Here is a 15,119-nt window from a genome sequence, read left to right as displayed (position 1 = left end):
AATCTTAAAAATAATTCGATGAAGCAGTAATCAATCCTAAACGCTGTGATGAGTTCTTCAATGAGACAACAAACATAGTGAGTACTAAAACATTAAGAGGGAGTTGTTCTTAATTGCTTCCATTGCTACTTGAGTTTTACTCGAAAGCCCATTGATTCTCCCTGCGAACTTCTTCCTCTTCTTCGGGTGTGAAATCATTCTTGATGTTGAAGGTTTTCCTCATCTCCTCGGGTGTCTTTCCCTTTATCATGTCAGCCACACATTGACAAGTTAAATCCAGCAGACCCTTGATATCCATGTAATTTGCAGCCTGCGTACCATCGTCACACATAAAATAATTAATCATATATACACATCCGAACCCTAAATCATAAATAATTAAAATAACATCAACTTAAGCCCTAAAAAGATCGATTTATCGTAAAATTAGCCCTAATAATATCTTAAATCAACAAAATGAAATAAAATAAATAAATAAAAAAATTAAAGTCAATCACAAATCAACAAAAATAAAGAAAATAGATCAAATTAAAAGAAAGATACTTACAAGAATAAGATCAAAGAGGGTGTCTTGGTCGACATTGAGGAAGTCCTTATCCCACTGCTTGAGTTCATCATTATTAGGTGATTCGGAGTTATCATCATTAGCGTGTTTGTTACAATACTCGATAATCTTAGCGAGAATTTTAGAGGTGACATTATGCAGCGGGATGGGATCGGTGCTGTCGTCGAGGTCCTCGATCATGTTCTTGATGGTTTGAGAAAGCATTGCTGCCTTTTCATCGACGTTGAACGTCTCTTTATCGGAACTCCTTAGGATTATCTTCTTGGATGAAGATGAAGAAGAGGTTGATGCTGCCATTGCTGATTAGGTTGAGTGTTTTAAGGTTGAGGAAAAGCTAAGAAATTTTAGAGAGAGAGACAATTTTTGTTGGGAGTATGAAAGAATATGAATTGATGATGAGACTTTGGTAAGACTTCGTTGGTATTTACAGATTTTTTTTTTTTTTTTTGACTAAATTCTAGTTGAAGTATACTTTCCTTTTTTTAACACGATTTTTTTTTTTTTTATTTTTAATGTTTGCCAATGAGATGAGTGAAATAAATCACCCAAACCGACTTTTTTTTTTTTTTTTATTTTATTTATCGCTTTGTTTTGGAAACTAATTTAATTTTGTAATAGCAACTTTTTGGTGTAACGGGGCACACCATGCGTCAGGGGTTACTCGAGTTTTTTTGTTAGGGGTTGCTTGAGTTTTTTTTTTTTTAGGGGTTACTCGAGTTACTCGGTCATGTACTTGAGGGGTTTGAACAGGGGTTACTCGAGGGGTTCACTCGGTTAAGGGTTACTCGAGTTAATTACTCGATCAAGGGTTACCTGAGTTACTCGGTTTGGGATTACTCGAGTTACTCGGTCATGGATTACTTGAGGGGTTCGAACAGGGGTTACTCGAGGGGTTCACTCGGTCAAGGGTTACTCGAGGGGTTACTCGAGTTAATTACTCGATCAAGGGTTACTCAAGTTACTCGGTTTAGGGTTACTCGAGTTACTCGGCCAGGGTTTACTTAGGGGTACTTAAGAAGTTCGGTCATGGATTACTCGGTCAGGGATTATTTAAGGGTTCGGTCAGGGGTTGCTTGAGGGGTTCCTCAGTCAGGCGCTACTTGAGGGGTTACTCGATCAGGGGTTACTCGAGAGGTTCGGTCATGGATTACTCGAGGAGTTATTTGGTCATGGGTTACTTGAGGGGTTACTTGGTCAGGAGTTATTAACTCAAGTAACCCCTTGCCTGGTAACTTGAGTAACCCTGGCAACTCGAGTAACTCTTGACCGAATAACTCGAGTAACCCCCGACCGAGAACTCGAGTCACCTGGCTACTCGAGTAACCCCGACAAGTTGGGTAACCCCTGACCGAGAAACTCGATTAACCCCGGCAACTCAAATAACCCCTGACCGAGAAACTTGAGTAATCCCGAAAACTCGAGAAACCCCTGATCAAAAAATTTGGGTAACCCCTACCGCACGATACAGTAGGCCGCATACAAAATTTTGTGGTTTTTTTGTGTTTATCCTTCTGTTTTGGAAACTATTGTATTTTTGTAAACAAAATTTTATACTCTGTGTGTAAATAAAAAAAATAATTATACTCTGTTTTTTTGTGTTCAATGCACATACTATACTTTGTGACAATTTTGATTACAGAGAAACTCTCTCTAATATGAGCGATAACCAGCATCACTTGAAACCTACTGAAATGATCGATCAACTGAATTGATCAAATAAAAAGCCAAAAAGAAAAATCACACATATAATTTTCAATAGGGATGAAGAAGCTGAGATTAATCCCCAGAACGCTGCTATGGAGATTGAAACTGAAGGTTTAGTGCAAAGGCCTCAAGGTCAAAATGGGAACCGGAAACCAGGAGCCTTGGGACCTTCGCCTCATATCAATGGTGCAACGCCAAAATCCTTTAGTGATCTGCTCAGAGATACCCAACTTGCAGCCACTACAGTGCTAGATAATCATATAGAGGTTAAGGAGGATGTGGATGATGTTTCTGATGATGATGAGGCGCCGGAAGGGGTAGAGGATAGTGACAGATGTCCAGTCATTCTACTCACAAAGGAGGAGAAGCGTGCTATGCGCAAACCATGGAAGAATACTCTGATTATCCCTGTGTTTGATGGCAGCCTGAGCTATATGGGATTAATGAAGCGACTCAAGAGGAAATGGCAATTGAAAGGTGAGTTAATCCTTACAGATATTGGATGCAAGTATTTTACTGCTAGATTCAATAATGTGGATGACTACAACTATGTTCTCACACAAGGTCCATGGCTTATTGATGATAAATACCTCACAATAAGGAAATGGACTCCAAATTTTATACCTGAAAAAGCATCCATTTATGTTTTAACTGCATGGGTGAGAATTCCCAATTTATCTGTTAAATACTTTGATAAGGAGTTCTTGAGGAAAATTGGGGCAAAAATAGGGAAAGTAGTGCGAGTCGATAAATCTACGGCATATGCAGAACGGGGTCAATTCACAAGATTAAGTGTGGAAATTGATTTATCTAAACCATTATTAGCAAAATTTTGCACTAGTAGAAAAAACGAATTAGGCACCGGTTCAAACCCCCCATAACCCACCGGTTTTGAACCGGTGCCTAATTGGGGGGTGGCAATACTCCACTAAAAAGCCATCGGTTCAAAACCGGTGGCAAAAACAAGAATTGCCACCGGTTAACCGGTGGCAAAGATGCTAACCATAATTTTTTTTTTTAATATTTAACATAAATGACATCGGTTAACCGGTGACAATAACATGTATATAATTTTTTTTTTGTCTTTTTCAATTTAAATATAATCGAAAGCAATTAACTAAAAAAAAAAATGTCAACATCAAAATATTAATCGAACCATTTCATTCATTATAATCGATTACCTACAACATTTAATCAAAAAAAAAAATTACAATACAAATCAATATAATCGAACAATTACAACGGTATAATCAAAAAAAAAATTACAATATAAATAAAAAAAAAATTACAACATCAAAATGAAAAAACCCCATACAACATCTTATTGTTCAATTTATATTCTTGCTTCTAGAAATATACCTGCATCAATGAAAACAAAAAAAATTAATAAAACTGGCGAACCCAGAAATCCCAAAAAAAAAAAAAAAAAAAACCCAAAAATCAGAAAACTGTAAAAAAAACACCCCAAAAACGCATGCATGAACCCAAAAAAACGATTATTTTAACCGAAAATTAACCAAGAAATATCGAAATAAAATCCGAAAATCGATTTAAATCGATTAATGAAACCCAAAAAAATCGAATTAAAATCCAAAAATCTATTAATTAAACCTAGAAAAATCCAATTAAAATCCAATTAAACCCAAAACTCGATTAATTAAACCCAAAAAAAACCAGAAAACTCAAAATACAAAAAAAAAAAAAAAAAAAAAAAAAAAAAAACCCCAAAAAACACATGCATGTACCCAGAAAAATCGATTAATTAAATCAAAAATCAAACCCAGAAAAATTAAACCCACCTCGATTAAAGTCGCTGTTGTATGTTGATGTCTTCGGTAGTGTTCTTGGTGGTCTTCATGGTGGTCTTGGGTGTTGGCCTTGGTGGTGGTCTTCGGTGGTGGCCTTCGGTGGTGTTCGTGGTGGTGGAAATGAAAGAGAAGGGGACGAGAATCGGGGTAGAACGAAAGAGAAAGAGAGAGAGAGCGAAGGAGATGAGATCGAAGGAGAAGAATAGGAGAAAGAAGGAGAAGAACAGGAGAAGGAGATGAGATCGAAGGAGAAGAACAGGAGAAAGAAGGAGAAGAACAGGAGAAGGAGATGAGATCGAAGGAGAAGAACAGGAGAAAGAAGGAGACGAACAGAGAAGAGAGATTAGGAGAGAGAAAGAGAAAGAGAAGGAGGAGAGAGAAAGAGAAGTAGAGCGGCTGAGGAGAGTTAGGGTTTATTTGGGTATTTATGGGGCGGTTTTTTATTTTAAATAATAAAGCCACCGGTTTTGAACCGGTGGGTTTAAAATTTTACCCACCGGTTCTCTTTGAACCGGTGGCAATTCCCTTCCCTCGTTTTTCCCCACCGGTTCTTAAGAACCGGTGGCCTTAGGGCGGTGCCAATTTCATTTTTTCACCTAGTGTTGGTTGAAAGGTTAAAGTTAGAGGATACAATATGAAGGAATTAAAATGCTATGCTATAAGTGTGGGAGGTTAGGGCATGTAGAAAATCAATGTGCAACAAAAGGTGCTAATGATAATATGGTCATTGATAATGTTAATAATCAATTGGATAACATTGTTGATAATCAGAAGGAACCTCTTACTAAACCGAAAGAAATTGATAACTATGGAGATTGGATGTTGGTCAAAAAACCGGGTCGAAAAAGAAACCCGAGACTGGAAAAGGGAGGTCCGAACCAGGTTCAAGCTTCTGCTAAGGGGGCTGGTCAACACTTGCCAAAACATCAAGCCATATCCTTAGGGGGTATTGAAGGAATTAAGTCAAGTTTTGATATACTTGCACATCAAGGTGAAGCTGATTTAGCCGAAAATATCCCTTTGGAAGATCCTCTAGCAAAAGATAATTCCTCAAATATTATTAATTTGGGAACAGGAGATACAAGGAAAGATTTGAGTATATCTCCCTTAATTAGTGAGGAGATAAATATTCCCACAGTAAACTTAGGAGATGTTTCTCAAAGTGGTTTTGGAAAATTACCTAAATCTAATCCCTTCAATAGTGGAAAATTTAGCCAGGAACTTCGGTTTGGAGGTAAATCAAATCTTAGGAAAAAAGATTCTTCAAAAGCTACTAAAACAGCCGCTTAGAGTTATAGGCCACTTACCCTTATCACAAATTTAAATACATCAAAAGAGGCTGTACAATTTTTTTTTACCAAAAATAAGACTGGAAAAGAAAATTCTACCACTGCTAGTTTGGAAGCCATATTACAAAAGACAAACGAGGTTATTCAAGAGGCAATTGAAGTAGTGTCTCAAGATGTTTCACGAAGGAGCTCACACATGTTTCCCCCACCATCGGATGTTGTCCAACTAATGATCCCAATGGAGAAAATCCTTTGGGTGGGACAGTCGATGGAGATACCATACTTGGGCATAGTCGACCCCTGACGAATATCATGGAAGTGAGGATGGAGTCATGGATGGAACCGATCCCGGAACCGATGGAATTGGTGATCACATTGAGGATACCCAATGAGGTAAATCAATTAATGCGATTTATTTCTAATGCTTATGTAAGTACCTTACCCTCGATTCCTACTTTAATGGAAGACACTATACCGAATTTAGCTCCAACTTCCCTGTCTATTTCATGTATGGTATGGAATGTTCAAGGGGCGGGCAGCGTGCTTTTATTAGTACTTTACGAGATGTAGTTAGAAACCATTGGCCTAATGTATTAACTCTTGTTGAAACTCACATGGGGGGTCAACAGGCGGAACGTATCTCAAATATTATTGGTTATACGAGTCATACAAGGGTAGATGCACAAGGTTTTAGTGGTGGAATATGGATCTATTGGAAACCCAATGTGGTCACCGTTGAACCAATCTACCAACATCATCAGTATATTACTATGAATATTCGAAGGGTAGGGGAAGAACTGTGGTATTTTACTGCTATATATGCTAGCCCTCGACCCTGCTAAGAGTGGTGATTTATGGCGTGAGTTAAAGGACTTTGCAACAACTCATAACAAACCTTGGATGCTAGCAGGAAATTTTAATGACACCCGTTTTTCTCATGAACGAAGCTCTTGCTGTCCCGAGACTTCTAGAAGAGCAACGAGGTTTAGTGAGTGGGTAGAGGACATGGACTTACTGGAACTTGAATTTAGTGGATTGAATCATACTTGGGCTCGAGGCAACACAATGAAACTCAAACTAGCGCAAGACTTGATATGGCTCTATGCAATGGTGAATGGAGTCTCCGTTTCGCCAATGCGACTGCTAAAAATCGTCCCGCTGTACAATCGGATCATTGTCCGATTTTAATCTCGCCAAACGGATTTGCTCCAATTGATGCAATTAATAAACCTTTCAAATTCCAAGCGGCATGGCTGAGTCACGAGCATTTCCGTGAATTTATTGAAAATAAATGGGACAAAACAAGCCCACTAGTACTGTTATTAAAGAAAGTGGGAAATGATTTGCAAGAATGGAATAAAGATGTATTCCATAATATTTTTAAAAAGAAAAGGACTTTGCTCGCAAGAATTGTTGGTGTACAAAAATGCTTAGCCGAACAAAAATCGAGAGACCTTATTAAACTTGAAGCTAAGCTCCGTGAAGAGTTAGATGAGGTGCTTGAACAAGAAGAGTTGCTTTGGTATCAAAAATCAAGAGTCAAATGGATACGAGATGGTGACCGCAACACTTCTTACTTTCAGCTAAGTACCAAGCCAGAAGATGGAGGAATAACGTGACAACCATAAAGGAAAATGCTAATGGCGAGTGGCTGTACGAGAAGGAAAAAATTCAACAAAATATTGTCTCTTATTTCCAGGAATTATTTGCAGCAGATGAACACCCGATTCTTGGTCCAATGCCCACTGAGATTTTCCCAGAATTTACGGAGAGGGATTGGAATCTTTTATCAAAGCCGTTTGCCAAGTGCGAAATAGAGAAAGTTGTGTTCGAGATGGGTGCAATGAAAGCACCGGGACCGAACGGCTTTCGAGCTTTATTCTTCCAGAAACACTGGGATTTGGTCACTGACAATGTATACAAAGTAGCCCTTGATGCTCTGAATGGTAAAGGTCTTCTAGAGAATTTAAACTATACCTTTATTGTTCTTATCCCCAAAGTTGAAATGCCGGAGCTTGCTACTCAATTCAAGCCTATTAGCCTTTGTAATGGTGCATATAAAATAATTACGAAGGCTATTGTAAATAGGATCGAACCTATGATGCCTCACTTAACCTCGTGTACTCAAACAAGTTTTGTTCCCTAAAGACAATCTACAGACAACATAGTTATTATTCAAGAGGTGATTCATACTATGAGACAGAAAAAGGAGGAAAGGGTCTGATGGCAATTAAAATCGATTTCGAGAAGGCTTATGATGGTTTGAGGTGGCATTTTATAAGATACATTCTCTATGACATTCGTTTCCCCCCGCTCATGATTGATCTTATAATGGAATGTATTACTACTTCATCAATGAAAGTACTATGGAATGGAGAGCCTACTCAAATGTTTAAACCGGGGCGTGGGCTTCGTCAAGGGGACCCCTTGTCTCCTTACATTTTTGTATTATGTATGGAGCAGTTTAATCAACTCATTGAGGAATCAATTATGGAGAATCGGTGGTGTAGACACCTAAATGTGTCTCCCCAAAACCAAACCCAGTGATGAATACTTTTCACATCATTTGATTATCAAACGAAGTGAAAGTGTGGAAAGTCTAGTGATGTGGATGTTTTTATTAAAATATCTCTCTTTCTGTTTTTGAAAATATTTCTTCTTACACTCTATTTAAGAAAATAGCCAGTCCAACTTAGTTTGGTCCATGATAAGGGTCCAATAATAGTGAAATTGGATTAGGCTCAAAAAGAGTTTTCCAACGATATATTATAAGCCCAATTTCGATGAATAATGAGGAATTTATAGATTAAATTAAATTGGGCCCGAAATGAATTTTATATGCGGCCCAATGATCTAGAGGAGGGCCTATTAATTATTATTCCTAAAGTTATTAAGATTGATTTTAATTTTCTAGAATATCTAGAAGGTTCTTTTAAATTCTAATAGCATTAGGATTGATAATTATATTTTAAAGAGTTTTATTTTGAATAAAATATGTGATTTGGCACAAATATGATTTTAATATGCTAAACACAGAATTTGCTGCTAATCATATTAAAAAGAGGATTCCGTACAAAAGCACGTTTTATCTTTTAATTAGCGGCAAACGGCAAAGTCTGTCGTCTGGCGCTAACATCTGTCGCCTGGCGACAGATGCTAGTTGTAACACCCCCAAATCTCCCTCTACGGAAATACCAGTATAATACGTATAATTATACCGTAGAGATAGACTTAGGCGTATTACCGCCGCGTGATTACGCAAGGCTACCCAACTTACTAACAAAACCATACTTTGCAGCGGAAACTTCAAAACTCTTCTTTATTAATAATAACTATAGATAGAAAACAATGTTATGAGTACTCAAAAATAGATACAAAGACCAAGATTCCTAACTTAGTGAAACCAAATCCCGGGACTCCAATGCATCAATTTATTCACTCCACCTGAAATAACACTGCTTACCATTACGGTAAACAGGGCGAACCAAAACAAATAAGAAGTACGGGTTAGCAAATATGCTAAGTACGGTAAGTGCAAGATAATTAAATTCAATTTATTTGCAAACATGCTTTTGAAATCAATTCCAATAATTATTCCAATAATTCCAAACTCATGATTCAAAATCAATTCTCAATATTCAAATCCCAATAATCAACAAAACCAATTCCAATTATTTTAAAACCAATTAAACCAATTTAACCAATTCCTCTCCCAAGTGTGCACACCCCCAAGCTAGTATCTTTATGTTACAAGGCTATTCTTGAGGAAAGACCCGGTCATACAAAGTCCAAGGCCTTATCAAATACCAAATCCGCATAGTGGGATTACCAACATGCTTATAAAGCATTAATAATAATAATTCAATGGTTCAATAAATCCTTTTAAAATCCAATAAATTCCATTATAATTCAAACTCCTTTTAATAATTCCACATACTTTGAAAATCAAAACCTTTTAAATAGATACTTGAGAATAAAATCTCATATTAATAACTTTTCAAAATCAATAACTCTTCCTTGAAAAACCTTTTATTTAATTCAACAAACCTTTTAAAATCAATTCCTTTATTTAAACACGATAAGTAATCCAAACCATTCAAAACATGATTTAAAAATCAATCATTCAAAATACTTTTATTAAAACAAATATTAAAATCAATACCTCCAAAAATAATTTATTTAATAAATCATAATTAAAACAATTTAATTCAATCACCAATCAAATCATGTAAAACATTTTATTCAAATTAAACCAATCACTTTCAAAGGTATCTAGCCACCTAAACGTACCTTGATCCTTGCTTAGCCAAGAACACTTCAAAAGAACACTCAAGTAGCTTGATCAAAAACACCCTATAAATAAATATAACCTTAATTAATATAAGGTTAACAAATAATCACAACAATGAAATTAAAAACCCCCAACTATATGTACATGAACCTTTTAAATTAATTTTCATAAACATCATTAAAAATCTAATTTATATAATTAAAACTACTCATAATAATTTTTATAAATCCCCCATAATAATAATAATAATAATAATTGAATAAGAGAAGAGAAAGAGAAAAGATAAGAAACCAAGGAAAAGAGAAGAATTGGATTTTCGTTGGAAAGAATAGGCAGAACTTGCAGAGGCTATAACTCCTTCGATATAACTCCGAATTGAATGATTCTTGAGCCTAACCTCAAGGATTTTTCGAGAGCAACAATCTTCTGAGAAACAGCAATACCCCAAAAACTGACCAGAAGTGCCCGAAAATTGGCTTCAAAGATAAACGGGATGATTTGTGTAAAAAGAGGAGAAGAAAAGAAGAGAACTGGTGTGAAGAATGTGAGAGGTATGGAGGGGTATTTATAGGCTAGCTCATGCAAGAATTATGGTAAGAGAATTTGGGAAGAATTATGGTAAGTAGGGTTTAAGGGATTACTTGGAGAAGTGAATAAAGATTTAAGGAAAGTTTTGATATTGAAGAGATTGTGTATAATTGAATATGGAAGGTGTGATTGTCATGAAAAATATTAAGGAAATTGGAATTACTTGGGGAATAATTAAGAAAAATAGATGGCAAGAAAATATAATGAATGGATACTAAAAAGATGGAGAATTAGATTTAAGGAAAATAGGAGATTTTAAGGAGATAATTAAAAATACAATTTACCAAAAATATTTTTCCCAAAATCTACATGGGATGGCCGAAATTTTTGAGCTTTCCTAAGCTCATATTTTCGGCCCTCCTATTTAGTACTTTAGGAAATTATTTTGCTAGTTTTAAGGAATTAAAATAATTGTGTAAATAATATTTATTATAATAAATAATTAAATAATAAAATACCAAATATTCACCAAATAATTTAACTAATAAAAATCAGATTTTCTCTTAGGAAAATCCGAAATTTATTAGCCAAATAAATGGGATTTTGGACTTATTAAAATAATAATAAAATATAGCTTTTGCCTTAATTAAAATATCCAAAATATATAAATAATCCGGTTTTTAAAATAGGATAAATGGATAATAAATCTTATCCAAAATAATAATTTGTTTTTAAAATACTTTTGCGCCAAAATCCAAATATCATTTTGGCTCCAAGATTTAAATAGTAAGTTAAATTACTAAAATACCCTTTTTAGAAAATAATAATTAATTAATTAATTAGGAAAATACGTATAAAAATACCGGGTATTACACTAGTTTTATTCCAAATAGGACTTGATTTGTTTCCGGACTAATTTCTATATAAATAGGGGTCGTATTTCCCTGTTTTTATCATCAGCAGTCATCAATCAATCAACAATTAACAACTATCATTCACAACCATCATCTCTCTCTATTCTCTCTAAAGCTAGAAGCTTTCTCTCTCTCTATTCTTTTTCTAACCTTTTCCTTTTACAAAATTCCACATTCACGAGTTCTAGACACACATAGCCAAGTTCGAAGTTGCCTTCGCCCTAGACGTGAAAGGTTATAATTTCTGAGGGTTTGGTCCCAAATCTCTCTTTTAATTTAATTATTTAATTGTTTGATTTATTATTTTCCTTGAAGTTACTAACGCGTGTATTTTGTTATTAGAAAGAGATACGAGGCATCGAAGTAAGTAATTTAAATTGTTGATATAGAAATCACGCTTAGATTATTTTGTTGATTCTAGTATCATGTTAGGATGTTTTATTACTTCCTAGTATCGTGTTTAGGGTTAACTAATATTTCTAATTTTATGATGCTTCCTATTCTTTCTTTATATCATGTTAGTATCATGCTAGGAATAAAGCTTTGATCTTTAATGCTTAGTGACATGCTAGGGTTTGTTATTAATCTTGTTAGTATCATGCCTAGGATCTTGTTATTATTATGGTTTATTGAGATCATTATTATGATGATTGTTGTTGTTGCTTGATATATATTATTGTTATTGCTTGATCACGCCCTCTCTTGCAGGATTAAAGGGAATTTGTACTTGTAATCACACTTAATAAGATAATTAATAATCCTGTTTAGGCTTATATGATTATAATTCAAGTGATCGCCAATAATAGTTTTATTTGTGCATTAATATTCAACCAACATAGATTAAACATGTTTAGGGTTAACCTAATGATTGTATGTTAGTCAGAAAGCGCACATGAATATGAGAAGAATAAAGTAGAGGCCTATTATTAGGGCAGGTTCAATCTCTTTTAGGTTGGATTTGTATCTTCATCCCCGAACTTCCAATCATGGTTCCAGACCTATTTGAGTTAATGATCTCTCGGATCGTTAAGGGGTGTAACCTTCACCCTGTGAACGGTTTACAAGTTCCTAAAACTTGTTGGCGATTCTTTTACTCTAGCTTCCTTCCCTTTGGACGCCACCATGCTTAAGTGTATGATCACAGTGGGGCTCAAGTGTGGGATGCTTAAAATATTCCCTACAGGTGGAAACTGATCTATGCTAGTAGAAATGGGCCAAAGCTTTCAAATTTATGTTTTGCCGACGACATTATACTCTTCGCAGAGGCTAATGTTGAACAAGCAATAATTATTCAAGAGTGTCTTGCTCGTTTCTGTAGCGCATCTGGTCAGAAGGTAAGCTACCCGAAATCAAGGGTATACTTTTCACAGAATATGCTCATGGATAATGTTGCAAAAATCTGTCATGCACTAGGGATAGATGATTTGGGCACTTACCTTGGAATGCCTACCCTTTCAAGTTGAGTTACACGGGACACATTTACATATCTATGCGAAAAGATTGATCGTAGGCTGGCATGGTGGAAGTCAAAGTACATATCCTTGGAGGGGAGAATCACTTTAGAAAAAACCACCTTGACAACCATGAGCTCGTATGCTATGCAAACAGCCAAGATCCCAAGGGTAATTTGCGATGAAATTGATAAAAAGACTAGACACTTTATTTGGGGTGGTGATGAAGAACACCGAAAAATTCACCTTCTTTCTTGGGATTTTCTGTAAAAATCAAAGGATCAAGGAGGCTTGGGTATACGACCTTCCCAAAACACCAATTCAACTTTTTTAACTAAATTAGGATGGCGTGTTCTAACGGAACCGAATGCTCTACGGGCTCATGTTTTGAGAGCCAAATACTGTAAAGGGAGGTGTGATATTGATATGTTCGAAATCAAAGTCGAATATGTCTAACGTATGGAGGGGAATCACTGAGAACTCTAAATATATTGTTGCGGGATCGAGAGTTGCAGTTGGCAATGGTGCCTCAACTTTGTTTTGGCACCACAATTGGGCCATGCCTAGCCCTCTTAGAGCTGCTGCGATTGCTGAAAATCCAGAGCATTTAGATGGCGCAACAGTGGCAGAGTTATGGGATGACCAAGATGGATGGAAATGGGACTCCTTCGCTGACTTATTTCTAGCTGAAATGCTGCGAATGATTGAGGCACACACACTCCGCAAAGACAATAATGTGGGGGATTTATTATATTATAATGGTGGTTATAGACAACCAAATGTGTCTCCCCAAAACCAAACCCAGTGATAAATACCTTTCATGTCATTTGATTATTGAACAAAGTGAAAGTGTGAAAAGTCTAGTGATGAGGATGTTTTTATTAAAATATCTCTTCTTTCAGTTTTTGAAAATATTTCTTTTCTCACCCTATTTTATGAAAACGTGCATTCCAATTTAGTTTGGTCCATGATATGGGTCCAATAATAGTGTAGTTAGATGAGGCTTGAAAAGACCTTTCCAACGATATATTATAAGCCCAATTCCGATGAATAATGAGGAAGTTATGGCCAAAATACTAAACTGGGCCCAAATCGGATTTTACCTACGGCCCAATGATCATGTGGAGGGTCCAAAGGTTTAATCCTACTCCTAAGCTAATTAGAATTTATTAGAAACTTCTATAAGTTTCTAAAAGTTCTTAATTATCCTTTTTGAAAAGATAAAATCAAAGAATTTGAAATTGAATAAAAACTTTTCTTTTTTAAGTCCTAATTCTATTCGAATTTAAAGATGTTCAAAGACAGTCAGATATTATTTTCGTGCCTCATAATATTTATCCAAATCTTATATTATTGGATTGATCTTGAAATTATCTTTCCAATGATATATTATAATATTAATTCCGAGCTATAACGAAAAAGATATGAAAGGAATACGAAACTCTATCCAAAACTGACATCCTTTCACTATTTCGGCCATATCTTTTTATCTAAAAACTATTTTAATCTGATTCAAATTGAGTTGGAAATTAGACTTCAAGATCTTTCCAAAGACATATTATATGACTTATTTAGAATTCTGGATCAAAAGTTATGATAAAAACAAAATCCGCAAAAACTGTCTTGCATCGCCAAACGACAGGTTTGTCGCCTAGTGACAAAGTCTGTCGCCTGGCGACGAGCTCTGTCTTTGGCGACAGATGGCAGTTTTATTCCATGTTGAACTCAAAGTATTTTCTATCGTTTTTGGACTATTTTCTTATAAATAGGGTCCCTGGACCTCCATTTTGAATCATCTACAATCATCAACAATCATCATCTCTCTCTTTCTCTCTCTAAAAGCTAGAAGCTTTCTTTCTCTACACTTTTTCTAAACCTTCCCTCAAACACAATTCCTCATACAGTAGCACTAGACACACCTAGCCAAGTTCAAAGTTGCCTTCTCCCTAGACGTGAAAGGTTTGATATTTCTGAGGGTTTGGTCCCAAATCTCTATTTTAATTATTTAATTTAATTGTCTTGTTTTAATACTTTTCCTTGAAGTTACGAACGCGTGTATTTTGTTATTAGAAAGAGGTATGAGGCATCGAAGTAAGTAATTTAGTTGTTTTATTGATCTTTTGATATAGAAATCATGCTTAGATTGTTATTTTGATTCCTAATATCATGTTAGGATGTTTTATTGCTTCCTAGTATCATGTTTAGGGTAACAACTAAAATTTCTAATATCAAGTATGATTAAAAGAATGCTTCCTATTCTTTCCTTCTAATATCATGTTAGTGTCATGTTAGGGTTAAAGCTTTGATTTTTATTGTTTAGTGACATGCTAGGATTTGTTATTAATCTTGTTAGTATCATGCCTAGGATCTTGCTAATATTATTATGCTTTGAGATTGAGAATATTATTATTATCATGATTATTATTATGATTATGATTATGGTGATTGTTATGATTATCGTTATTATTATGTTGCTTGATATTATATTTATTTATTGTTATTGCTTGATCACACCTTTTATGCATGTTTAAAGAGAATTTGTACTTGTAATCACGCTTAATAAGATAAT

General features: G+C 35.2%; 1 protein-coding gene across 1 annotated transcript; it reads right to left on the bottom strand.

Moving 5' to 3' along the window:
• Positions 1–136: 136 nt before the first annotated feature.
• Positions 137–862, bottom strand: LOC145590941 (SKP1-like protein 1A). Its single transcript, XM_081647324.1, has 2 exons — positions 548–862; positions 137–310 (listed from the first exon to the last, which is right to left on the bottom strand). Exons 1-2 carry the CDS (start codon positions 860–862, stop codon positions 137–139), a joined length of 489 nt encoding a protein of 162 aa, XP_081503450.1.
• Between the last annotated feature and the right edge of the window lie 14,257 nt (positions 863–15,119).

This window comes from Chenopodium album, chromosome 18 (assembly GCF_948465745.1).
Source record: "Chenopodium album chromosome 18, dcCheAlbu1.1, whole genome shotgun sequence".
NCBI lineage: Eukaryota > Viridiplantae > Streptophyta > Magnoliopsida > Caryophyllales > Amaranthaceae > Chenopodium > Chenopodium album.
This window is presented reverse-complemented; position numbering and strand designations above follow the sequence as displayed.